The sequence below is a fragment of the Pelodiscus sinensis genome, chromosome 2, assembly GCF_052426305.1.
Source record: "Pelodiscus sinensis isolate ZL-2025 chromosome 2, ASM5242630v1, whole genome shotgun sequence".
In the NCBI taxonomy this organism is placed as follows: Eukaryota; Metazoa; Chordata; order Testudines; family Trionychidae; genus Pelodiscus; species Pelodiscus sinensis.
Window position 1 is genome coordinate 59,672,138 of NC_143053.1, and position 27,034 is coordinate 59,699,171.

At 43.1% G+C, this 27,034-nt stretch overlaps 1 protein-coding gene across 2 annotated transcripts; it reads left to right on the plus strand.

Moving 5' to 3' along the window:
* Nucleotides 1-663: 663 nt before the first annotated feature.
* COPS5 (COP9 signalosome subunit 5) lies at nt 664-26,977 on the plus strand. 2 transcript variants are annotated; one of them, XM_089776238.1, is made up of 8 exons: nt 664-838; nt 1,168-1,402; nt 4,068-4,196; nt 8,270-8,335; nt 10,853-10,938; nt 16,134-16,245; nt 18,057-18,205; nt 25,910-26,977. In XM_089776238.1, the coding sequence occupies exons 1-8, from the start codon at nt 741-743 to the stop codon at nt 25,992-25,994; spliced, it is 960 nt and encodes a 319-aa protein (XP_089632364.1). In that variant the 5' UTR covers nt 664-740; the 3' UTR covers nt 25,995-26,977. The 2 variants fall into 2 exon arrangements, with proteins under 2 accessions (XP_089632364.1, XP_006131545.1); XM_006131483.4 differs by having other exon boundaries at nt 672-892.
* Nucleotides 26,978-27,034: the final 57 nt, after the last annotated feature.

Here is a 27,034-nt window from a genome sequence, read left to right on the forward strand (position 1 = left end):
AGAACTCCCTTCCATATGCCTAATCCCTTGGCTCCACCCCACACACTAGAGTTCCCTCTTGCACCCCAAACACTTCATCCCTGGTCCCACCCTAGAGCCCACATCCCCTCCTACACTTCAATCACTGGGCCAGCCTTGTGAAAAAGAGTGAATGAGGGTGAAGAAAGCAAGCAACAGAGAAAGGAGGGATGCAGAGAGCAAGGGCAGGGCCTTGGAAAAGGAGTAGGGGGTAGAGTAAGGCTATTCCGTTTTGCAGAAAATCAGCAATCCTAACCAAGATGGCTAGGACAGACTTTTTAAAAATGAAGTTGAGCTTCTCGTGTCCTCCCATTTCAGGAGCTGAAGATTTACCTAAGAAACCAAACATCAGGAGACCCAGGATTACATTGTGAGAACTAGCAATGCTTGACCATCTGTTCATTTCCACACTGCGACATCCCTAAGTTGTTGCGTGCGCAACTACTGAGATCACCTGCGCAGCTAGCTGAGCGTGGTCTGTGTTACGCATGTGCGTTGCTTATCCATGGCCCCGCTGTCAGCCGGGCATGGTTCTGAGTAGGGCGGTACTTCTAAGACTGGCCTCTAGGGGGCGCGCTGCCCAGGAGGTTTCAGGCTTTGCGGACTGTACCATTCCCAACCCTCCCCCAGTTTCTATCGGGACATTCCAAGCCTTGGCTCCCCCCTTCTCGCGCCCGACACTTGGTTTGCGCGGCGGCCGGGTCGGGCCGGGCGGCTGGGGGATGGCGGCGGCCGGCACGTCCGGGAGCGGGATGGCGCAGAAGAGCTGGGAACTGGCCAACAACATGCAGGAGGCGCAAAGCATCGACGAGATTTACAAGTACGACCGCAAGCAGCAGCAGGAGATCCTGGCGGCCAAGCCCTGGACCAAGGAGTGAGAGCCGGGCGCGGGGGAGCGTTCCGGGCAATGGGGGCAGGGAGGCGGCGAGGCCACCCGTGTGGTTTAGGTCCTGAAGTCAGCAGCATTTCCGGCGGGTGGCGGTTAAGAGGGGCCCTGGGTAGGTGTTGATAAACGCCACCCAGCTACTTCTCCCTTCTTTCCCTTCCCCCCCCCCCCCTTGCTGTACTGTGCACGTTTCCTCTGTGTGTGTTTGCCTGCCTGGTCATGTACCTGTCCTCTCATTAATATCTCTCTGCTCTTTTCTGTAGCAACCACTACTTCAGATACTGCAAGATTTCGGCTCTGGCCCTGCTGAAGATGGTCATGCACGCCCGGTCTGGAGGCAATCTGGAAGTAATGGGGCTGATGCTTGGGAAAGTGGATGGGGAAACTATGATTATCATGGACAGCTTTGCTTTACCTGTAGAAGGCACTGAAACCCGAGTCAATGCTCAGGCCGCTGCATATGAATATATGGCTGCATATATTGAAAATGCAAAACAGGTAAATAAAGAGATCCGTTGTGCCAGAAGATACGCTATTGGTGCTGTAATAACAACTCAGTGTCAAGCATGAAATCTTTGTATTTCACAGCTATAGCAGTTATACATAATATGTATAGTTGGCTTCATTTACACACACATTCACTCTCTCTTCTTCCTCCCCCCCCCCTTATTTTCCATCAAAAGAAACCCTAAATCTCCTTTGAGAAGAAAAAATATAAATCACGGAGTATATAGACAGCATTGGCAACTACCAGTAATTGTACTTTAGAAGATATGAACATTATACAGAATGTTTGCATGAAACATAACTGAAATAGTTCTTTCCTCTACCCCCTGCCTTTCCATATAGACTTCCATTCACATGTAGGCCCTAATCCTCCAATGGGTTTAGTGCAGACAGAATTGGTGCTTTAATCTCTGATGAAACTTGCGAACATGTAGTAGGTAAATATAATAAAAAGTTCCAAGCTGGAACTTTCTATTATATTTACCTACTACATCATATACTTATTTTATATTAACCTCACACTGCAATCTTGATAGTGATGTAGTGCAGAATGAGCAGTACATCCCATACATGTTTCCAGGTTCAAATAGTTCCTCTATCGATAGTTGAATTTTTGTATTTCATTAACTATATCTAATACAATTAGAGACACTTGTTTCATTTGTGCAAAGTTCTCCTAAATTTAATGGTGAAACTCAGGTTGCAGGGTTAGGGAATAAGAATTGCTGCTGTATTTACAGCTGGATTACTTATAGATTTCAATATAAATTATGAGTTGGAATAGATTATAATGTACAGTAACTCCTCACTTAATATTTTTCAGGAATATAACTCTACGTTAAGCAAAGCTAATTTTCCCATAAGAATTAATGAAAATGCAGGTTAGGTTCCAGGATATGTTTTTCCAGCAGGCAAAAGGCAATGTGTGTCTCTAATATACACAGTATGAGTTTTAATAAATTTAATACTGTACACAGTAGAGATGTTAAATTTCAATTAATCAACTAATCAAGTAGCCGAAGTGGGTCTTTGTCCACGAACGCTTATGCTCCTACACTTCAGTTAGTCTATAAGGTGCCACAGGACTCCTCGTTGTTTCTGTAGGGTTAATAAGACCACAAATATTATTCTTTGTTGAAATAATTTAATGATGTATAGTGATCTGTTCTAGCTGTACCTATTAAGCATTTAAACTGTAAAGCAAGTACAGTAGACTTCCAATAATCCAGCACCTTTGAGACCTAGGTGGTGCCAGATTATTGGATATGCGGGAGTATCGGGAGGTACTCCGGCGGGGGGCTGTGACGGGTCTGCCAGGACCCGCACTGTGTCTGGGGGGTGGGCAGGGAATAGCACGGCGAGGGGCGAGCCCTCTGCCATTTTGCAGGAAGGTGGGGGAAGCCCCACACCGCTGCCGAGAGTTTCTGGGAGGGGAGCGGGCTCCCCACCCTCCAGACTGCAGTAGTTATCGCTGAGCAGAGGGGTGAGGGTCGGTGCTGCGGGACCAACCCACAGCACCCCTGCTGCTCTGCTCTGCCGCTTGTCCACCGCTCATCAGTTTCAGCAGCGGCAGTGGCGGACTTGAGAAAGCGGCGGAATAGAGCAGCTGGGGTGCTGCTGGGTTGGTCCCACAGTACCGCCCCTTACCCCCTGCACAGTGCCTGGCAGCACCCCAGCTGCTCTGCTCCGCCCCGCCGCTTCCCCAAGTCCGCCACTGCTCCTTATGAAATTAATGAGCAGCAGACAAGTGGCAGAGCAGAGCAGCTGGAGTGCTGCCGAGCAGCGAAGTGAGGGGCGGCGCTGTGGGACCAACCTGGCAGCACCCCAGCTGCTTTGCTCTGCCGCTCGTCAGTTTCAGCAGCAGCAGACTTGGGGAAGCGGCTGAAACTGGCAAGCAGTGGAACAGAGCATCTGGGGTGCTGCTAGGTTGGTCCCGCAGCGCCGCCCCTCGCTCCCCTGCTCGGCGATAACTACTGCAGTCTGGGGGGTGGGGAGCCCATTCCCCTCCCAGAAACTCTCCTTCCTGCAAAATGGTGGAGGGTTGGCCCCTCGCCGTCCCATTCCATGCCAGTAGCTTCAATTGTCCGGCTGGCCGGAGCACTTGCACTTCCAGGTTCCAGTTGGTGCCGGACCACTGAATGCCGGACAATTGGAGTTTTACTGTAAAAAGATTCTTTGGTTTTAAGCCTGATTCTGTTTGTTTAAAATTGGTGCCTAAACATCCATAGGTGCACATCAGACACTTTGGGTATTCTGACTTGTATTATTGTTTTTCAGTATTTTGAGTTTATTGTTACAAGATCTAAATTTGGCAAAACTGGTTGGATTCTATAAATCCAAAAACATGCACCACTGATATTGCATGTTGAAAAAACTAATTGTTGCCTGCAATAAACTTAGTTGTTAGTTTTAGTGAGGTTATAACTTTGTGCCATATGACTTCTAAACACATTTTAACTAGAGAAAGCTTAGGTTATTTAATAGATGTATGGGTTTGAATCCAGGCAAAGTAGTGCATGTAGATACTTGCATTTTTTGTTCCTCATATTGTATCTGCAGTATATTAAAAGCCAAAAGAGGGTAACTCGCACTTTCATCTTATCCAGAGACAAGAGACTTTTAACAATATGTATTTTTCTCCCCTTAACTTCAATAGGTTGGTCGTCTAGAAAATGCAATTGGTTGGTACCACAGCCACCCTGGCTACGGCTGCTGGCTTTCAGGAATTGATGTTAGTACTCAAATGCTTAATCAGCAATTTCAGGAACCGTTTGTTGCGGTGGTCGTAAGTATTAAAAGTTTGTTAGTTAAGCACTCCGCAGAATGAGAAAATCTATTTATGTATTTTAGAAATGTGCGTCTGTCTGTTCAAGAATTCCTCCCAAACAATTAGAGGTAGGACCATCAAATATGGTATGCGGCTTACTCTTCTCCTAACTTAAAGCAAGGTCAGGGTTTGGTTGTTTGAGGATAATGGGATGTGCTGGGAATGGGACAGTTTTCCAGAATATAGAAAGGAAGCAGGCAGAAAGAAGAGAGGGGTGTGATACTCAGTGACACTGGAAGCAGTGAGTACAGGAGAGAACTACACTGTAAAGTGATCACTGTGAGCACCCTTATCACCAAAAGAGTGTCCACTAGGACTGGGGCTCGTCATCTTGCCTGCCACCAGATGGATTATGCAGGGTTCCCCTGCCTCAGGAGGCGGGAAGGGAGAAAGCTCCTGCTGGCCTGCCCCGGGAAGGGGAGGGGGGGAGGAGAGAAAGTCCAAGTAAATATTTCAGCTCCACACATGAAGTTAAGTTACTGCATAACTAGAAGACTTATCTGGCGAAGGGGGCAAAAGGGGCTATATATATTATATAGTTAATGTGGGGGTAAAAACTAGATTTCAGATCGGTATCTCTTCCTTGTCAAGCTTTCTGGGTTATAGAGAAGATGAAGAAAATGATATACAAACAAATTTGTTCTCTGGAGCTGGAGAGCTTTCATTCACTGCTTCATTCCAGGTCAAATACTCTGTTTAAAATCCTTGCTCTAGTCTTAAATTCACAAACTATGCTTATTACTTCATCATACACTTTAATAGCTCATACTGAGCCTTCTGCCTCAGACCCACAAATTCTAGTTCTGTGATATTTCAGAATATTGTGTGAGGGTGAAATTGCCCACAAAACTGATATTCCTCATATAACATGCATTATCAATGAAGTCGCTGACATGGCATCAGAGTTGTGAAAAACTATCTTATGTTAATATATATATTCTCAATGAATTTACTGGGCCCTCTAGGCAATTAACCAATAAGTGTAAGTTTATAGGATAATGGTATAGCCTACACGCGTTTCTCCCCCCCCCCCCCCACCTTGCCAGCAGATGTTTTAGCACCGCGGTCACCAACCAGTAGATCGTGAGCTACCGGTAGATCTCAGGGGCTCTAAGAGCAGCTCTTGAGCCCTCTCTGCACTGCGCACCTGCGCAGTACATTTATATTAGATTTCCTCATTTGAGGAGCAGCTACTCACTGAGCAACAACACAGGTGAGTAGCTGCGAGGAATGGTGGGAGCTGGGAGGTCGGGAGGGCTGAAACACCCCAGCCAGCTGACTGAGCGCAGGGCAGCCAGGCTGGAGGGAAGAGAAGCAGCTGCCCGGCCAGCTGGCCATGGTGCTCAGCTAGGGTGCACCACACTCCACGTGGGCTAGCGCAGAGAAGCTATCTGGCCTGCTGGCTGTGGCGTTCAGCCCAGAGGAGGCTGAACCGTGCTCCAGCTGATTGGGCGGCTTCCCCTCTGCGCCTGCCCCCGTGGAGCTTGGTGGCACCCTGGCTGAGCACCATGGCCAGCTGGCCGGTCAGCTGCTTTTCTTCGCTCCAGCCCGGCTGCCCTGCAGTCAGTCCGGAGGGAGCACGGGTCAGAGGCTTCCCTCTGTGGCTGGTGTAGGGAACTTCCTGCCCCCAACCTTGTTCCCTCTCCTCTGCCCCAAACTTGTCCCCCGCCCTCCTGGCCCCCTGTTCCCTCTCCCTTGCCCCCCCGACCCCACTGCAGAAACCTGTCTTCCCCCCCCCCCCCGCAGAAACTTGTCCCCCGGCACCCTGCCCCCCCTGCAGAAACCAGTTCCTTCTGGCACCCTGTCTCCTACTACAGAAACCTGTCCCCCTGCTCCCCTCTGCAGAAACCTGTCCCCTGCTGCAGAAACCTGTCCTGGCACCCCGCCCCTTCTCCCCTGCCCCCACTGGTACCCTGTTCCCTGCCCCAGAACCCACTAGCACTCCTCCCCAGTACTGTGTCCCCTGCTCCCAAATGACTTTTCTATGGGTCAGTGACCCCTGACTCAAGGCAGGTTCCCTGCCATTCTCATAAATAAAGACAATGCAGAAACTTTTTGTGTTTAACATAGTATTCTATTTAAAAATGAAGCCTGGCCAACAAGCCCCCATCTGGCCACAACCACTCCTGCACTCCCCCTTCCCCAGGCCCTAGATCTGAGCCTATCAAACACTGGAACCTCATGCCTTCAGCCCCTCACATACCCCAACCCAAATTCCTGCATCTTCACATCCACAAGCCTGTGGCTTGCTTAGTATCCCAACACTGCCCAGCCTGGAGCCCCCTCCCCGAGCCAGTGTCCCCTTCTCCACCTCCTCCTTCATCCAGATTTCCTCTCAGAGCTTGCACCTCTCACCCCTTCCCACACCCAAATCCCTCATTCCCACCCCAGAGCCTACACATCCTGTCTCAACACAGCAAGGGTCCAGCTAGACTGCAGGAGTTTTTCTTCTGCATCCAGGATTGCATTTGTTCTTCCGCTTTTTTAGTGGACGAGCAAACAGGCTCTTTTGGTCACCCCTATATTCCTCTTTCCACAAGGAATAAGGTGGCTTCTAAAAGAAGGGTTTTTTTTTTCTGACATTTGGTCCAGTGTAGATAGGCCAAATGTTGGAAAAACCTCTTCCTACAGAAGAATAAAAAAAAAATCAGCAGTATAAGGATTGGGGATAGCAAGTGATGGAGAGGAGGAGAATAGAGAGGGCGGGGCTTCAAGGAAGGGGCGGCGGTAGATCTTGGCTTGGTCTGTCATTTAAAAAGTGATCTTGGGTGTAAAAAGATTGGAGACCACTGTTTTAGCAGGATGGCCAGAGGCTCGGCTCAGTTCTGGCTTGCATCCGGTCCAGGACCAACCCCCACTACAGCTCTGCATTTAATGTGTATTAGGAGCCAGGCAGGCAGGCAGCCTGGCTCAGTTCTGGCTAGCGCCAGGTCTGGGAGCTCTACTCTGCACTGCTGCCTCTGTATCAGAAGTAACAGCATGGGGCAACAAGCAGCTGGTCCATATGGGGAGCTGTTTTTTAAACTGGCTCCCCTAGCAGACAAGCCGTCCCCAGCATCGCGCACTACTGTCTCTGATACAGAGGTAGCAGCACGGAGTGAAGAAGGCTCTTCAGGAGTGAGACTGGAGCACAATGGCTGCCCCCCACAGACTATAGAACAGTCAAGTAACCAATAAGAATTCATGAGGTTAATTGACTATTCAATTTACCAATATTTAACATCCCTAATGCTAGGATTTATTATGTTGTACGTAGTCTCCTAAGGAAATGTTGGAGGCCTCTTCTGTTTTACTTTTACAGTGAAACAGGACAATGCACTAGTACATGTATTATAGAGAATAATCCTGCATTGTCCTCCTTCCTATACCCAAAATAGATTGGATGGTCTAATAGGTCTTTTCCATCCCTAATTTCTGGAGGATTAAAATTAAAAACAGTATCACTGATTGTCAAACTTGTACTGCACTTTTTATAGTACAGGGTTTCCCAAGACTGATACTAACCATTGTGTTAACCTAGGACACATCTACACAACAGGGCTAAAATCGAATTAAGCTACACAACTTCAGCTATGTCAATTGCGTAGCTTAAATCGAAATAGCTTAATTCATCTTTTGGCATTGTCTACACAGCAGGAAGTTGAAGGAAGAATACTCTTCGTTCGACTTCCCTTACTCGTGAAATGAGGGTCACCATGAGTCAGAGTAAGAAATCCTCCAGCTCAACATTATTTTGAAATAAAGGCTTGTAGCATAGACATGCACTATGTTATTTCGGTTGTCAGTTATTCTGAAATAACACTGCTGTGTAGACATGCCCCTAGAGAAGTGGGATTAATAGCCAGCTGTTACTCTTCTACTTTCTTTTCATGAGTGCTCCATATAAACTTATTAATTACAAAAGTATTATTCCTTATTACAGAACATAATGCAACTTTTCATGTTAGTGATTCAGTATAATAACTATAAAATTAAAATAGATCAATAAGAATGTCACGTACCTATATCAAAAATCATCTATATTTTTACAGATTGATCCAACAAGAACAATATCTGCAGGAAAAGTAAATCTTGGAGCTTTTAGAACATATCCCAAGGTAAAAGTTAAGATTAATACAGTTAAATGGTTATTATCAAGATTATTAAACTATTTATAACTAAATGTATGGATCTCATTCTTAAGAGTCACTGGTAAGCACCAAAAGCATATAATTTGACCTGGTTTTCCTTTTTTATATTATTTGGTTTTTTTCAGAAAAGATGTAATTTTTTTCTAAACTAAGAAGTACTACAATTATTCACTCCTCTTAGAAGAAAAATAACATTGGTAAATAATCTGATATACATTTCAGGATTCCATTCAATTACTAGCAGATGTAAATAATAAACCTGGGCTATTATAATGCTTAAATGGTTGTCTTTGTGATAGTTCTGTTTAGAAAAGTTGAATTAATTTTTCCTTCCACAGTTTTATTCCCTGTTGTGCTAAATGTATTTTTATGTATTGGACTTGCAACATAATTGCAGCAGTTAAATATAGTTGTTCTGCTTCTAAAATTTCTTGGCATAGGTCTATAAGACTTTGTATTGCTATGGGGCAGAGGGAAAAGGAGAAATAGTGAATTTTAGTTGAGAAATCAGCTTTTGGCCGCACATTTTTGTAAACCTGTTAATCTGTGTTGCAATTGCTTTCAGAGGCGAGTCAAAAATCTCATACTTAGATTTTTGACAGCCTTTCAAAGAAATGTTATCAGATTCATGGGATAAAACAGAAAAACTCCCACATATTGAAATTGTAAGCTGAAAATGATAATATAGCAATCTTAAGACATTTATTTTAACTTGCCATTATTTAAAGCTGAAATCTAAATCTTCCAAGTCTAGTTTTATTTTTACATTGAGAGAGAAATAAAATAATTATTTAGTTGGTATGTATTCAAGTATAATTTCACTTTATTGAATTTTAGGAAAGGCCCTTGTCCTGCAAAGACTTACACACATTCTTAACTTTATGCTCTGTGAGTAGTTCTGTTGGCTTCAGTAGGATCACTCATAGTGTATGAATTGAAGCATGTCTTTTCTGAATTGGGGCCTACTTTTGCAATGTGATTTCTTTGAATGGACCTTTTACACTCATGCAGTGTATATCTGAAGTTAAAAGGAATCTGGATGTGAGAGGCTGGGCTACTGGATCCTATTGCAAAAAAAATAAGTATTATTTTTTTATGGAAGACTCCAATCTGGCATAACACTGTAATTGTAAAAATGTGTGAAATTCCTCGCTACATTTATGCAATACTGAACAATCAATCTACAGTAAACTTCCGATAATCCGGCATCTTTAGGACCCAGGGGGTGCCGGATTATCAGATATGCCAGACTATCGGAGGAGGGGGCTTTGAGGGGACTGGAGTGGGGGGAGAGGAATGCCATCCCAGACCCCTCATAGCCCCCTCCCCCCTCCGATTGTCCGGCTCTACCCCTGGCATCCCCGATTAAGCCACTGCTGGTCAATTTCAGCAGCAGCTGAATCGGGGACGCCTGGGGCAGAGCAGTTGGGATGCTGCCGGTTTGGTCCCACAGCCCCGAGGGGCAGCGCTACGGGTCCAACCCAGCAGCACCCCAGCTGATCTGCCCCCGGCGTCCCCGATTCAGCTGCTGGTCAGCTGCAGCTGAGTCGGGGAAGCTTGGCACAGAGCAGCTCCAATTGTCCGGCTGCCCGGAGCACTTCCGGGTTCCCAATGGTGCCGGACCATCAGGAGTACCGGAGTATTGGATGCCGGACCAATGGAGTTTTACTGTATATAGACTCTTGTTTTTAAATAAAGGGAAATCAGTTTGACAACAAAAATGCATGTATGAACAAAAAAATCCTCATATAAGTACTATGAGGGCATTAAACAAGAAGAATAAATATAACCTGAACTTAAAAATCAAATCACAGTTAAACATTCATTTTAGAATAATGTAGGAATAATGGAAGTGATTCAGATGGGTAGCTTTTACCAGTTAAGTGGTTATGAAAGGTGCTATCTTGACTAGGGATGTAACCAGTTAACTGGGGGAGCAACCCTGCCCATGGGATCCCAGTTAAGCAGTTACATAACATATAACGATTAACTGGTTAGACAGAATTTTACATCCCTAATCTTGAGAGAACTGGAGATTGAAGATCTGGGAAAGGTACAAGGTTAGCAATAGTGCATGGTTGATCTTGCTACTATGCTAGTATTTGTCAATCTCGTTCTTGCGGAATCACTTCTAGGGGTGAAGAGCGTAGTCTGGTCTGCATGCTGCTTTCATCCTTGCCCTAAGAGAAGATATGACTATTTATGATGTGGCTGTCCACTCAGAACTGGTCAGAGAGAACGAACTTATTTCTGCATAGCCATCAAATAGTAATGACTTTTAACCCAGACCAGATGAGCCAGTGATTGAGAAGATTCTAAAATCCATAATAGTCTGCTGAGTCATCCATTTTCCCTATTGAAGTTGTTGTCTTGATTGGGAACTCAGAGCATTTGCAGCAGCCTTAAAATGATTTATTTCTTCTGCATGAAGAAATGTATATTACTTTTTTTACTTACTGTGATGGTTGCTGTTTAACTTTTTAGGGCTTTAAGCCTCCAGATGAAGGTCCTTCAGAATACCAGACTATTCCACTTAATAAAATAGAAGACTTTGGTGTGCACTGTAAACAGTAAGTAACTCATGAATTATTATTATTATATGACTGGTGTTATGGCGCTATTTCAAAATAACAGACACTGTTAAAACGCGGTTATTTTGAGAGAGAACCCTTCTCTCGAAATAACTGGTAAACCTCATTGTATGAGGAATAAGGGTTATTTCGAGAGAAGGGTTTTCTCTCAAAATAACCACGTTTTAACAGTGTCTGTTATTTCGAAATAGCGCCATGACACCTCTTTGCAAATGAAGCGTGGGATATTTAAATTCCGGCTTCATTTGCAATTTCGAATGTCTTCATTTGCATCCCTCTTGCAAAAGAGGATGCAGGTGTAGACCTACCGTTTCAGAACTGAGTTGTATGGTAAGTGATTCATATGTTGATAAAGGTCTGGATTTCAAAGGGATGGATAGTTAAGACTCTGGAGAGTTGTGGGGAATTACATTGACAGTCTGTGTAATCTTTCCAGGCATTCCTGTCATATTAAGAAGCTAACAATTTGATTGCCGTGCACTTAAAGACAAAGCTCTCTCAAAATCTCAGATGAAACTATTATTTGTATTATTATACCAAGGAGCAAAGTGGAAATCCCCGACAAACACTAATCATTCTATTTGTTATAAAAAGAACATTCTAAATTAAGTGTGGTTGTTTATGCTTTTCTATAGCATTAATTTTTTTAAATTTACCCATTACTTTTTTAATCTGTTCTGAGATTACACTTTTCATAAAATTGAAAAATTCTATTAATAATTGCCAAAGTATTCTTTTGCTGAGATAACCAGTTAGCAGGTGTCTAAACTATTGTCTTTCCTGAAGCTACATGAAAACAATTTATGGAAGAGAACTTCCAATCTTCCCCAGTTGAGAATAGCCACGAAGAAAAAAGAGAGGGGTTGAAATTACAGACAATAATTATGCTTTAGTCCAGTGTTTTTTAAGACCGAGGAACATCAAACAATTTTTATTTATGAGGAACACCAAAGATTTTGTTGTTGTTGTTGTTGAGCCAAAAAAACCAAAAGTCGCCTGCCCCTTAAAGGGTGGCCATTTTTAATTCTGTTCTTCTCCGTGGCACATTTTAAGAAACACTGCTTTAGTCTGTTGGGTGAGCAGAGTTGCTAACATGTTCGTTCTCTTGCATTGTGAATAAATTTTATCATGGAAGATTAAAATAGTTGGTTTCACCCCCTAATATGTGTACCAGCACTAGCAATTCTGGTTTTTGTGATTGTATCTCTAAGTTTTTCTGTCCTATCTTAATGATGAGCCTCTGGCTACGTCTAGACTGGCATGATTTTCCGCAAATGTTTTTAACGGAAAAGTTTTTCCGTTAAAAGCATTTGCGGAAAAGAGTGTCTAGATGGGCACAGACGCTTTTGCGCAAAAGCACTTTTTGCGGAAAAGCATCCGTGCCAATCTAGATGCTCTTTTCTGCAAGAAAGCCCCAATCGTCATTTTTGCCATCGAGGCTTTTTTGTGCAAAACAGTTTTTAGCTGTCTACACTGGCCCTCTTGCACAAAAGCATTTGCGCAAGAGGGCTTTTTCCCAAGCGGGAGCAGCATAGTATTTGCGCAAGAACACTGACGCTCTTACATTAGATCGTCAGTGTTCTTGCGCAAATTCAAGCGGCCAGTGTAGACAGCTGGCAAGTTTTTCCGCAAAAGCAACTTGCCAGTCTAGATGCAGCTCATATGTTTGGGTTCTGTGTTCTGGCAATGCCTGTGGGCACTGGGTAGAAAAGCAGAGTTACTGCTTTAAAAACATATATACATGTCCAATACTACTCCCTCTCCCCCCAAAAAACCCCACCCCACATGGCAGTGACTGTCTTCCAACTCCTCAGCCTTGAATCTGTACTTCAGTCCTCGTGGTGTACTTCTGCCTTATATTTGCTGTTCTATAACAATACTTAGTTGAGAGGTTGTCTTTGAGGAAGAGCATGGTAAATAGGATTTGTGCGTTATACCAAAAACCATTTCCCTTAATTGACCTGTCAATTCCTTATTATAAGCACCTCAGTTAATGCTGAAAAAGCATTTAGTTTATAATTTGACAAATGTATTCATTTATTTTTTTGTGAATATCCATGCTTTGCCATTTAATTTTAAAAGGAATTAGATTTGGCATGTTATTTCAAATTTTAAAATTTTCTTCAAATGTGTATATATAGTATGCACATCTTTGATATTTTAAATTGGGCATCATTTTATTTTATTTTCTACTAGCTTATTCACCAAGGGTATGTCTACACTACAAAGTTATTTGGAACTAACAGACGTTAGTTCGAATTAACTTTGATAGGTGCTACACTAGCAAACCGCTAGTTCGAACTTAATTCGAACTAGCGGAGCGCTTAATTCGAACTAGGTAAACCTCATTCCACGAGGACTAACGCCTAGTTCGAATTAAGTAGTTCGAATTAAGGGCTGTGGAGCCACTTAATTCGAACTAGTGGGAGGCTAGCCCTCCCCAGCTTTCCCTGGGGGCCACTCTGGGCACCACCAGGGAAACTCTTCTGCCCCCCTCCCGGCCCTGGAGCCCTTAAAGGGGCACAGTCTGGCTACGGTGACCGTGCCAGGTGCAAGCCTGCCAGCACCCAGCCAGCAGACCCTGCACCTGGCACGGCTCGAGCCGGCCACCCGCTGCCACCCAGCCCTCCGCCTCTTCCCGGGACCAGGCTGGCGGCTCCCAGGAGCCTGCCCAGGTCCGCAAGAGGCGGGCGCCCGCCTGGTCTAGTGCAGACATCGTGGAACTCATCCACAACCTCCACACTAGACACAGGAAAGTGGCCATCTAGGGCAGGATAGCTGCCAGCCTGGCCACTCAGGAGCAGGTGTGCATGAAAATCAAGGTGGTCCAGTGAGACCCCCGACCCTGAGCCCTGAGCTTAGAATGGCCGTACTGGGTCAGAACAAAGGTCCATCTAGCCCAGTAGCCTGTCTGCCGACAGCGGCCAACACTAGGTGCCCTGGAGGGGATTGACCGAAGACAATGACCAAGTCATTTGTCTCGTGCCATCCAACTCCAGCCTTCCACAAACAGAGGCCAGGGACACCATTTCTACCCCCTGGCTAATAGCACTCCATGGACCCAACCTCCATGAGCTGATAGAGGAGGTATCTGAGCCTTTAGCTATGATCTTTGAAAAATCATGGCAGACAGGGGAGATTCCAGAAGACTGGAAAAGGGCAAATATTGTACCCATCTATAAAAAGGGGAATAAGAACAACCCAGGAAACTACAGACCGGTCAGTTTAACGTCTGTCCCAGGGAAGATAATGGAGCAGGTAATTAAGGAAATCATATGCAAACACTTGGAAGGTAATAAAGTGATAGGGAATAGCCAGCATGGGTTTATGAAGAACAAGTCATGCCAAACTAATCTGATAGCTTTCTTTGATAAGATAACGAGCCTTGTGGATAAGGGAGAAGCGGTGGATGTCATATACCTAGACTTTAGTAAGGCATTTGATACGGTCTCGCATGATATTCTTATTGATAAACTAGGCAAATATAACTTAGATAGGGCCACGATAAGGTGGGTGCATAATTGGCTGGATAACCGTAGTCAGAGAGTTGTTGTTAACGGTTCTAAATCCTGCTGGAAAGGGATAGCAAGTGGAGTTCCTCAAGGGTCTGTTTTGGGACCCGTACTGTTCAATATCTTCATCAATGATATAGATATTGGGATAAAGAGTACGCTTATTAAGTTTGCAGATGATACCAAACTGGGTGGGGTTGCGACTTCTTTGGAGGATAGGGACATAATTCAAAATGACCTTAGCAAGTTAGAGAAATGGTCAGAGGTAAACAGGATGAGGTTTAATAAAGAGAAATGCAAAGTGCTCCACTTAGGAAGGAACAATCAGTTCCATACATACAAGATGGGAAGCAACTGTCTAGGAAGGAGCATGGCGGAAAGGGATCTAGGGGTCATAGTGGACCACAAGTTGAATATGAGTCAATAGTGTGATGCTGTTGCAAAAAAAGCAAATATGATTTTAGGTTGTATCAACAGGTGTGTTGTAAGCAAAACTCGTGAAGTCATTCTGCCGCTCTACTCTACACTAGTTAGGCCTCAGCTGGAGTACTGTGTCCAGTTCTGGGCGCCACATTTCAAGAAAGATGTGGAGAAATTGGAAAGGGTACAGAGAAGAGCGACAAGAATGATTAAAGGTCTAGAGAACATGACCTATGAAGCCAGGCTTCATGAACTGGGCTTGTTTAGTTTGGAAAAAAGAAGATTAAGGGGGGACATGATAGCGGTTTTCAAATATCTAAAAGGGTGTCACAAGGAGGAAGGAGAAAATTTGTTCCTCTTGGTTTCTGAGGACAGGACAAGGAGTAATGGGCTTAAAGTGCAGCAGGGGAGGTTTAGATTGGACATTAGGAAAAAATTCCTAACTGTCAGGGTGGTCAAATATTGGAATAAATTGCCAAGGGAGGTGGTGGAATCTCCCTCTCTGGAGATATTTAAGAACAGGTTAGATAGACATCTGTCAGGGATGGTGTAGACGGAGCTTGGTCCTGCCTTGAGGGCGGGGGGCTGGACTCAATGACCTCTCGAGGTCCCTTCCAGTCCTATGATTCTATGATTCTATGACTTTATCTCACTTCTCTTTAAACTCTGTTATAGTTCTAGCCTTCACAGCCTCCAGCAAGGAGTTCCACAGGCTGACTATTTGCTTTGTGAAGAAGAACTTTCTTTTATTAGTTTGAAGCCTGCTATCCATTCATTTCATTTGGTGTCCTCTAGTCCTTCTATTATGGGAAGTAATGAAGAACTTTTCTTTATGCACCCTCTCCACACCACTCATGCTTTTATAGACCTCTATCATATCCCCCCTCAGTCTCCTCTTTTCTAAGCTGAGAAGTCCCAGTCTCTTTAGCCTCTCTTCATATGGGACCTGTTCCAAACCCCTGATCATTTTAGTTGAAACTGCATGCATCAAACACGAGGGAAATTCCTCTTCAGAGAAACATGGTTGGAAGATTATGTAAATCTTAATTTGTTTTACAGTTGGACCCTAAAATGTCATATGATTAGTTACCTTAGTACTTTGTCTTTGCATTTTTGAGAAATACCTTTACTTTCCATTTATTCCTTTTACAGGTGCTTATGAATGTGAGTATTTGATTGTAAAATGCCCTACATTTTTGACTGAGAGCTAACTTTTAAACATTTCCTTTTTTTTTCAAATAGGTACTATGCTTTAGAAGTCTCCTACTTCAAATCCTCTTTGGATCGTAAATTGCTTGAACTATTGTGGAACAAATATTGGGTGAACACACTCAGTTCTTCTAGTTTGCTTACTGTAAGTAGAATAGCATACCCTTTGAGAGTGCAGGTACCTCTGACACGTTGGTACTAGAGATAGGGATCTGTTATGCAAATTGTTTAATGTGACACTGCTGAGAAAATTGACTCCCGATTTAGAATGTTTGTCAAATTTACAAATCAAATAATAGAGAAGTTTTATTTATGTTCTTGGAATCCTTTCTGTAAACATTTTTTCTGTTTTTATTATTTGACATAGTAAAAAGGTGAAGTTGAAATGAAGCTGACTAGTTTGTTCCCATTGTTTAAGCTGAGTTTGTTAAACTTTTTAGTATCCCCTTACTGCACAATAATAATGAGTATCCATGAAGAGTTGCCAGGGAGCATCACAATATTTCACAGAGCTGCTCTGCAGAGTAAAAACATTAAAAATATGTGCATTATATCCATGTGACTGACATAATCACTGCATGTTAGATTTTATTGAAGAAATAAAACAAATATGAGATTTTAATCCAAAGTAAAAAAAAAGTAGGTTTTTAACAGAAATATAGTGAATGAAATGGATGGTAGCTATCTAGCGGACAAGTAAAAATTTATACTTGAAGTACATGATTGTAACAAAAACCAGTCCCTTATTTTTTAAAAGATACTAAGTATAACTTAAAAGCTGTTATAATAAAATTAGTAATACCACCTTTGGAGTAATCGATGAAATAATTTTACATCCCTAATTGATTGTAAATTCAGTTGTGCATCTTACTGTGAATTCCAAGACACTCCATATCCCACAATCTTGTGCTCCAAGATTTAAAACCGTGCATAATCTGACATCCAGGAGGTGGAAGAACAAGCACTAACATCAGTTACTAGGAGAACGAAGGTTCTGAGCCAAGCTATCTGTTCATCATAGGGAGAGCTGAGTCTGACAGTGATGAGCCAGGCTTTGAGAGCATAACACAAAATCAATAACAAAAACCTTGTAAAATAACTGTCAAATCATAATGTTCTAACTTAGTATTTTCAACTGAGTTATGGGGGGCATAAGAAGGGGAAACGGGAATGAGGAATTATTCATGATGATAAATAATATTGACACAGTTTTTCAAATCTAGTAATGTTGGCTCTTCAGAACATTTTTCCTTCGTCAATGTCAATTTTTAATTGCACTTTGTCCAGAGGATGGTTTATTCTGATTTTTTTCAGTTTTACACAGTGCAGAATTCCACCCTGGAATGTTTGGGGGGGTTTAAAATAATTTTTTTAAATTTTTTGTTGTGTGGTGTATCACTCTGTGAGTAATTTTTTTTATGGCCAGTTAATGAAACTATTTAAATGAGCTCATAATAGAAATACTGATTGATCCTTCCCTGCTACCATGTCTCTGAAATGAAACAAAAGTTCTTAGTATTATCTGTCAGTTTGCAGGTCTTTTTTTTCTAAGATTCCTCCAAACCCCAAAGATTTCCCTCTGCAAAGTTCAACTACTATGCTGACTGTCCAGGTCTAGGATGGCTGGATGACACACATTCTGGCTCTGCTATTCCTGCAGCACTCAGAGATGGCTGCAATGCAGCAAACACTCTAAAGACCTAAATAATCTGGGTACTTCATGACCTCAACTCTTGCTAGCATGCGGTCAAAGACTGAATTGGCCTTAAATACACATCATTTGTATATTCAAGCTGTTGAGCTCCTGCTGGTCTGCTAAGCTAAGGCCCAGCATTGTTTAGACTTAAAGATATTTTGTCAGGTTGCTTACTTGTTTGTAGATTTTGTGCATAAATACCAACATGATGTACAGTTTGTTCTATCTATAGTACAATTAATGGCATTTTGTTCCAACAGAATGCTGACTACACAACTGGCCAAGTCTTTGATTTGTCTGAAAAGTTAGAGCAATCAGAAGCCCAGCTAGGCCGAGGGAGTTTTATGTTGGGTTTAGAGACACATGACAGAAAATCAGAAGACAAACTTGCTAAAGCAACAAGGGACAGGTGAGATAATACATGTCTGAATTCTCTTTCTTTGGAAATGCTATTCTGTTTTAAACCCTAAGTTTTCATACCTTGAACAATGATCTGTAGAGAATTATTTTCCAGTTCCTAAGTATTGTGAAGGAGTCAAAGTAAAAAAAATATATATATAGCTGTATTTGACGAAATATAGAAATAGCTTTTTTAAATCACAAGGCAATGTTGATTTTTTGGTATTAGTGAATAAACTGTTTATTAACTGGAGCCATGAAGAAATCCCTTTCAGTTTATTGTGCATAGTAAGGATTTTACATCTTCCTGTAAGGCATCCAGACAAGATGCTAGGGATCTCTGACAAATTTCAGCACAGTTGTTGGGGTTTTTTTTGTATGCGCCTTAAAAAAATGACATTTCAAATTACAGCGTTGGCTCCACTAAAGGTATTAACCATATTCTGTATTCCATGGTAAAGTCCACTCAAAATATAGGAAATTTGTCAAATGCAAAAGGCTAGTATATGTTGAAAATTGCTTTTCTTTTTCTTGCAAGTGGGTTCCAACAACAACAAAGAGGAGAAAAATGCACATATAATCAATATATACATTAAGAACTTTTGTCATCTCTCAATAGCATTTTATAGTTCTGTCTAAACCACCAATAGGCAAATACCAGCCTGCGGGCTGGATCTGGTTTGCCAGGGTTAGCCCCTGATGGGCCACCACCGCTACCTTTACCTGCATCTCCGCAGGTACAAGTGATTGCAGCTCCCATTGGTTGCGGATTGCCATTCCTGACCAGTGGGAGCTGCGGGAAGTGGAGACAATTGCAGTGTCACAGTCTGTAACTCTGCTTCCTGCAGCTCCCATTGGCCAGGAACAACGATCCATGACCAACAAGTTGCAAACAGCTGTACCTGCAGAGGTGCAGATAAATATAGTAGCAGCAGCCTGCCAGGGGCTAACTCGTGTGTGAATAAAACAGTGGTGGTTCACCAATGTGTACACACATACCCTGGTCTAAATCATGTGTTTTAGGTTTGTAGAAAACTGAGTGCTTGCCTTTTTGTATCTTTTGCATAAAACATTTCCTTCCACAAATGACTGGACTGCACTGCACCTGAAGTGTGGGAGATGTTGTCATGGCTTGCCAGAGAAGGGGGCGGAGGGGGAGCAATTCTTTACAGATATGGGGAGGAAGGAGATCAGCAGTTGCAACAAAAAGTGTGGATGGGTGGGGAGGTCATTGTGGGTGACATGAACTCATCCTCTGGGACTGTAAGTGCAGAAGTGGGGGAAAGCTGAGGAGTGTGGAGGAGCACATGGATTAGACAAAGACCTCTCTTGGGGCAGGTCTATTCACAGAGATGTCTGTGTTCTAGTAAAAAGGAGAGGATGGAAGATGATAAACTATGGGAAAGATCAGATAAGAAACCATCAAATGGAAAAAAGTCTAACGTCAGGAAATGATAGTGACAAATTTTTAAAGTGTTTATACACAAATGCTAGAAGTTTATATAAAGTGCCTTATGTTAAAGGAGGATATTGATATAATAGGCATCACAGAAATTTGGTGGAAAAAGGACAATCAATGGGACAGTCATACCAGGGTACAAAATAGATTGGAAGGACAGAACAGGTCATGGTAGTAGGGGAGTGGCACTATATGTGAAAGAAAATGTAGAATCAAATGAAGTAAAAATCTTAAGTGAACCAAAATGTACCATAGAATCTCTGTGGGTAGTAATTCCATGCGCTAATAATATATCCTAAGGGAGATTAGGGAGGCTATCAAAATAAAAAACTCAATAATAGTGGGGGATTTCAACGATCCCAATATTGACTAAGTACATGTCACCTCAAGACAGGATGCAGAGGTAAAAAGTTTTTGATACCTTAAATGACTGCTCCTTGGAGCAGCTGATTCTGGAACCTATAAGGCAGAGTTTCCCAACCTATGGGTCGGGACCCAAATATGGGTCGCCATTACATTTCAAAAGGGTCGCCAGGTGTCTCCCCAGGTGGCTCTTAAGGAGCTATTCACACATTTTTTTAATTATCCTGGGTCACCATGTTTTCCTGAATTGTCAAAATGGGTCCCCATCTGGAAAAGGTTGGAAACTGCTGCCATAAGGGGAGAGGTACCGTATATTCCGGCGTACAAGACGACCTCTGAAGTTAAAAAACATCCCCCAAAAATCGGGGGTCGTCTTGTACGCCGGATGCCCCGCCGCCGGAGCCCCTCCGCGGCTTTGAAAGCCTCGGGGGAAGCCGGCAGCGGGGCATCCCAGGCGCGCATGGGCTGCCCCCCCCGCCGGAGCCCCTCCGCGGCTTTGAAAGCCTCGGGGGAAGCCGGCGGCGGGGCATCCCAGGCGCGCATGGGCTGCCCGCCCGCCGGAGCCCCTCCGCGGCTTTGAAAGCCTCGGGGGAAGCCGGCGGCGGGGCATCCCAGGTGCGCATGGGCTGCCACCCCCGCCGGAGCCCCTCCGCGGCTTTGAAAGCCTCGGGGGAAGCCGGCGGGGGGGCATCCCAGGCGCGCATGGGCTGCCCGCCCGCCGGAGCCCCTCCGCGGCTTTGAAAGCCTCGGGGGAAGCCGGCGGCGGGGCATCCCAGGCGCGCATGGGATGCCCCGCCGCCGGCTTCCCCCGAGGCTTTCAAAGCCGCGGAGGGGCTCCGGCGGCGGGGGGGGGAGCCCAGGCGCTCCTGGCGGCTTTGCTCCCGGTGCCTCTGGTCTGCTGGGGACCATCTCCAGCAGACCAGGGACACCGGGAGCAAAGGAGGCGGAGGGGCGCTGGGGTATAAGATGAAACCCTATCTTTTAATTAAAAAGATAGGGGGTCGTCTTATACGCCCAGTCGCCCTATACGCCGGAAAATACGGTAATTTTTGATTTAGTCCTAAGTGGAGCACAAGATCTGGTCCAAGGGGTAAATATAACTGGACTGCTTGGAAATAGTGACCATAATGTAATAAAATTTAACATCCCTGTGGCGGGAAAAACACTTCAGCAGCCCAACAGTGAGGCATTTAATTTCAGAAAGGGGAACTACACAAAAATGAGGAGATAAGTTAAACAGAAATTAAAAGGTACAGTGACAAAAGTAAAATCTCTGCAAGCTGCATGGAAAATTTTCAGACACACCATAATAGAAGCCCAACTTCAATGTATACCCCAAATTAAACACAGTAAGAGAACCAAAAAAGTGCCACCATGGTTTAACAAGCAAGTAAAAAGTGGTGAGAGATTAAAAAGGCATAGTTTAAAAAGTGGAAGTTAAATCCTAGCGAGGATAATGGAAAGGAACATAAACTCTGTCAAATTAAGTGTAAAAATATAAGAAAAGCCAAAAAGAAGTTGTAAGAATAGCTAGCTAAAAAAATCAAAAAGTAATAGCAAAATTATTTTAAGTACATCAGGAGCAGGAAACCTGCTGTACAACCAGTGGGGCCTCTGGACAATTGAGAAGCCAAAGGAGCACTCAAAGATGATAGTCATTGCAGAGAAACTAAATGAATTCTTTGCTTTGGTCTTCATGGCTGAGGATGTTAAGGAGATCCCCAAACCTGAGCCATTCTCTTTAGGTGACAAATCTGAGAAATTGTCCCAGATTGGGGTGTCATTAGAGGAGGTTTTGGAACAAATTGATAAACTTAACAGTAACAAGTCACCGAGCCCAGATGGCATTCACCCAAGAGTTCTGAAAGAACTCAAATGTAAAATTGCAAAACTATTAACTGTAGTTTGTAACCTATTCTTCAAGTCAGCTTCTGTACCTAATGACTGGAAAATAGCAAATGTGATACCAATATTTAAAAAGGGCTCTAGAGGTGATACTGTCAATTAGAGACCAGTAAATCTAACATCAGTCCTGGGCAAATTAGTTGAAACTATAACGAAGAATAAAATTGTCAGACACCTAAAGGAATATAATATATTGGAGAAAAATCAACATGGTTTCTGTAAAGGGAAATCATGCCTTACTAATCTATTAAAGTTTTTTAAGGGAGTCGAAAAACGTGGATACGGGGATTCAGTATTTATAGTATACTTAGATTTCCAGAAAGTCTTTGACAAGGTCCCTCACAAAAGGCTCTTAAGTAAAGTAAGTTGTTATGGGATAAGAGGAAAGGTCCTCTCATGAACTGATAACTAGTTAAGACAGGAAACAAAGGGAATGAATGCTGTTTTCAGAATAGAGCAACGTAACTAGTAGTGTCCCCCAACGGTCCGTACTGGGACGAATCCTATTCAACATATTTATAAATGATCTGGAGAAAAGGGTAAACAGTGAGGTGGCAAAATTTGCAGATGATACCAAACTGCTCAAGATACTTAAGACCAAAGCAGACTGTGAAGAGCTTCAAAAAGATCTTACTAAACTAAGTGATTGGGCAACAAAATGGCAAATTAATGTTGATAAATGTAAAGTAATGCACACTGGAAAAAATAATCCCAACTATACATACAATATGATGGGGACTAACTTAGATATAACTACTCGAGAGAGATCTTGGAGTCATTGTAGATAGTTCTCTGAAAACATTCCCTCAGTGTGCAGCAGCAGTCAAAAAAGCAAACAATGTTAGGAATCATTTAAAAAGGGATAGGGAATAAGACAGAGACCCTCTTATTGCCTCTATATAAAACCATTGTACACCCACATCTTGAATACAGTGTACAGATGTGATCGCCTCATCTCGAAAAAGATATATTGGCATTGGAAAAGGTTCAGAAAAGGGCAACACAAATGATTAAGGGTTTGGAATAGATCCCATATGAAGAGAGATTAAAAAGAATGGGACTTTTTCAGCTTAGAAAAGAGGAGACTGAGGGGGGATATGATAGAAGTCTATAAAATCATGACTGATGTGGAAAAAGTGAGTAAGGAAAATTTATTTACTTGTTCCCGTGATATAAGAACTAAGGGTCACCAAATGAAATTAATAGGCAGCAGGTTTAAAACAAAAGAAAGTTTTTCTTCACACAGCACATGGTCAACCTATGGAACGCCTTGCCAGAGGAAGTTGTGAAGAAAGAGGACTTTAACAGGGTTCAAAAAAAAGCTAGGTAAAATAATGGAGATTAGGTCCATCAATGGCTGTTAGCTAGGATGGGTAGGAATGGTGTCCCTAGCCTCTGTCAGATGCTGGGAATGGATGGTGGGAGTGGGATTGCTTGACAATTCCCTGTTCTGTTCATAGAATCATAGAACTGGAAGAGACCTCAGGAGGTCATTAAGTCCAGCCCCCTGCCAAAGGCAGGACCAATCCCAATTAAATCAACCCAGCCAGGGCTTTGTCAAGCTGAGACTTAAACTACTCTAGGGATGGAGACTCCACTACTTCCCTAAGTAACCCATTCCAGTGCTTCACCACCCTCCTAGTGAAATAGTTTTTCCTAATATCCAACCTGGACCTCTCCACTGCAACTTGAGACCCTTGTTCTGCCACCCATCACTACTGTGAACAGCTTTTTTCTCCAGCCTGTTTGGAACCTCCCTTAAGGAAGTTGAAGGCTGCTATCAAATACCCCCTCCTCACTCTTCTCTTCTGCAGACTAAATAGACCGAACTCCCTCAGCCTCTCCTCATAGGTCATATGTTCCAGCCCCGTTCACTCCCTCTGGGGCATCTGGCATTCGCCACTGTCGGAAGACAGGATACTCAGCTAGATGGACCTTTGGTATGACCCAGTATGACTGTTATGTTCTAAAAGAGGCAGGTATTAGAAGACCTTCCTCCATGCAACAAGCAGGGCAACATTCATCCTCCTTCCCCTCAAGGTGGTGAATATTACATTAGTTAGGACCTGCTGTGGCCATTATGCTAGTCACTCCTTTATAAGGGGTAGGATTACCAGGTGGCAACCAGCCATCGGGAAGCAGGGCTGGCCAGGAAGGGTCGGGGGGAGTGGGGCTGGCCGGGGGGGAAGTGTAGGGGGAGAGAATCGGCTGACAGAGAGCGGGACTGACCCGGGCGCGCACAGATCCCGGGTCACTGCCCGTCCCATGCACGGTCCCAGCAAAGCACTAGCGAGTCTGGCTCCGGGGATTCCATCGCACCCTGGTTACGCTCCCCACCCTCGCCCTCTCTCCTCACATGGTTGCGTACAACCTGGCTGATAGACACACTCACACAGCGTGAGCCTGTCTGCCAGCCAGGCAGTACGCACTTACATACTGATACTCCTAATAATAATAAAACTTACCTAATTAGAAAATACTGGACATTTTACGTCTGGTATTTTCTCAATTTGTTTCCCAAACAGAACCCTCAAATACCGGACTGTCTAGTTCAAAATTGGACACCTTGCAACCCTAATAGGGGGATAGGAAAGAATTTTTCCTTCGCCATCATATTGTAAGTGTGGTGTGGCTGTCCAATCATGGGTGATGTGGGAGTTCTTGCAAGTCCTCATGCACCCTTTCAGGTGCACCTGCCCCTCCCCCCCAAAAGCAGTAGAGACTGGCCAGCAGCTAGCAGCAGGGCTAGTTACCAGAGGGCCAGCACTGACAGCGGAGTCTGTACCACATCTCCCCTTCCCCTTTCCCCCACTCACTAGTGGTGGGAAAAGCATAAGCCAAGCGGCACCAGCCCATTCAGCACCACTCCTCAGCCATGCTGCTCTGGGGGAGGGGCAGAAATACCCAGCATTCCCCAGAAGCAGCTTGAACTGCTCAGCCTGCACCCTTCAAGCTGCTTCCAGCAAGTGTGGGAGGATAAGGGAGGAGCACAGACTCTCAGGGGGAGCAATGGGGCCACACCAGCAGCAGGAGGCCATGTCACAACCCCATCCTTGCACCTTCCAGCAGTGGCAATAGGAAAGGCCTAGGCCAGGCAGCTCCAGCTCGCATGTTGCCGCTTTGCAGTCCTGCCTCTCCCCCAAAGCAGCGCAGCTGAAGCTGACCAACCCATGCCCTCCCCACCACTGCCGGGGATGGAAGGGGGGGGGCTGTGGCTAGTGCCTCCCCTCCTTCCCTAGTTGCCACTGTGTCCATTGCAGGTACTCCAAAGGGAAAGTCTTTAGTAGCCAGATAAATGGCCTGATAAAGGACTTAAAAATGAGGTGCAGGCTAAAGGAACAATATGAGGAGAGGTGCTAGATGCCTATGATTGTTACAGCTATTAGAATATTGAGTGAACAATTTCTTGTGGGTTACAAAAAAGAACACTTTTTCAATTAATTGTTCCATCTCAGTGGTAGGTTCTGTTTGAAGCACTGTGATTTCTTTCTTTTCTAATGTCAGAGATTTGAATTGATCGAATCTTTTAGAGGTGAATGAGTATGGTGTTCTTTTGTTAATCTAAGATCATTAGCAGAACATACTTAATTTCACAATACACTTGCTAATAAAAAAAGCAAAGTTTTGGAACTAAGTTTCTAAGACACGAGCTCAGGGTTTTATATTTCCTTTACAATAGTTAATTAAAATCTAAAACAATGGGTGGAATTGGGTTTCCGGTATTTTAAGTTAATGTTCTAACCTGTTAGACTAAAAGTGTATAATCTGAAATTGGTTCTTGATGTGTAAAGAGCTTGTTAGTTCACTTTTTAGATAACAAATAGCTTCTGGCAGCAATAACTAAATTGCTATGTGACTTTTCATATCTGGACAGTTGTGAAGATTCATGGGGTTATGGGCACCCCGAACTCCTAAGACAGTTGAATAACTTACAATACAATGACAGTTGGGTTTTTAGCCAGTTTTGAATTTATGCTTGTTTTTCAGTTGCAAGACCACCATAGAAGCTATACATGGATTGATGTCTCAGGTTATTAAGGATAAACTGTTTAATCAGATTAATATTGCTTGAAGTCCATCGCCAGCTGATATACATCTACAAGACAGAAAAAGTCATGGTTATTTTTTTTGGATATGTTCAGTTTTGGTTTTAAAGTAAGAATGGGAAATGATTCAGTTTAATTTGTAGTACATTAAATCATTTTTCCCACCTTTTTGCCCAGTTTTGAAGAACAGAATGTTTTGAAATCTATTGAAAATTTTGTTCTCTATGGTAAAACACAATCCTTTTGGATATTTGTATCAAAAGAAAAGTAAATGTGACGATGCTGCTCTTTTAGTATTCGTTTATCAGTCTGCAATAAAAAAATTTTAAATGAGCAAGTTATTTTTTGTAAACACTTACCTCTATCATTTCATTATTTTGTGCTGTTTTACCAGAACAATTGTGCTAAATCATCTATCTTACAAAGACAATAAAGCTAATTTGAGGAATTCCATTTTTATTTAGAACATACTTTCCAACTCTTCAATTTTAAAAACATGAATCCTTCTAGATTATTTTTAAGCAGAATTCTATTTGAAACATTAATAACTTATTTTTGCAGATTGATCCAGTGGGGTCTATTGTCATTCATGTATTGTAAAAATATCTTGCAACCACACAGTGAAATTTATTTGCTTATACACTACTGTGTTTCATAGAATAGAGTGAAAGAAAGTGAAGGGAGCGATAGAATTATTAATACAATATATCTTAATGTCATCCAGATAGGACTAGAGTTTAGAAATTAAAATGAATTTATTCTTTACATACAGTTTCAACAGTTATGAAAGAACAATAATTCAGTGTTTGGAAGTCCTGATGTAACTCTGTGTGTCTAATAAAATATCATTGACCTCCTTATGAATAAGACAATTATGACAAAATGTATGTGCTAAAATCAAAATAAACATCCAGAAAAAGATGTGCAGTTGAAATATTAGGCTTCTGTGAACTTTTTCTTTTTGTATTAAAAAGTTTAAAGTCTTAATAAATTATCATGCTTGAGAGGATTTCCCTGTATGTATTTAATGCACTGTATATCAAAGCATTTGACTAAAAATATGCTG

Bases quoted from the DNA above. Each gene is read 5' to 3' on its own strand.
- COPS5 (XM_006131483.4), top strand. From the start codon at position 741: ATGGCGGCGGCCGGCACGTCCGGGAGCGGGATGGCGCAGAAGAGCTGG. The intron at 4,197-8,269 runs GTAAGTATTAAA...ATATTTTTACAG, and splicing joins AACCGTTTGTTGCGGTGGTC to ATTGATCCAACAAGAACAAT. The intron at 10,939-16,133 runs GTAAGTAACTCA...TTTTTCAAATAG, and splicing joins TTTGGTGTGCACTGTAAACA to GTACTATGCTTTAGAAGTCT.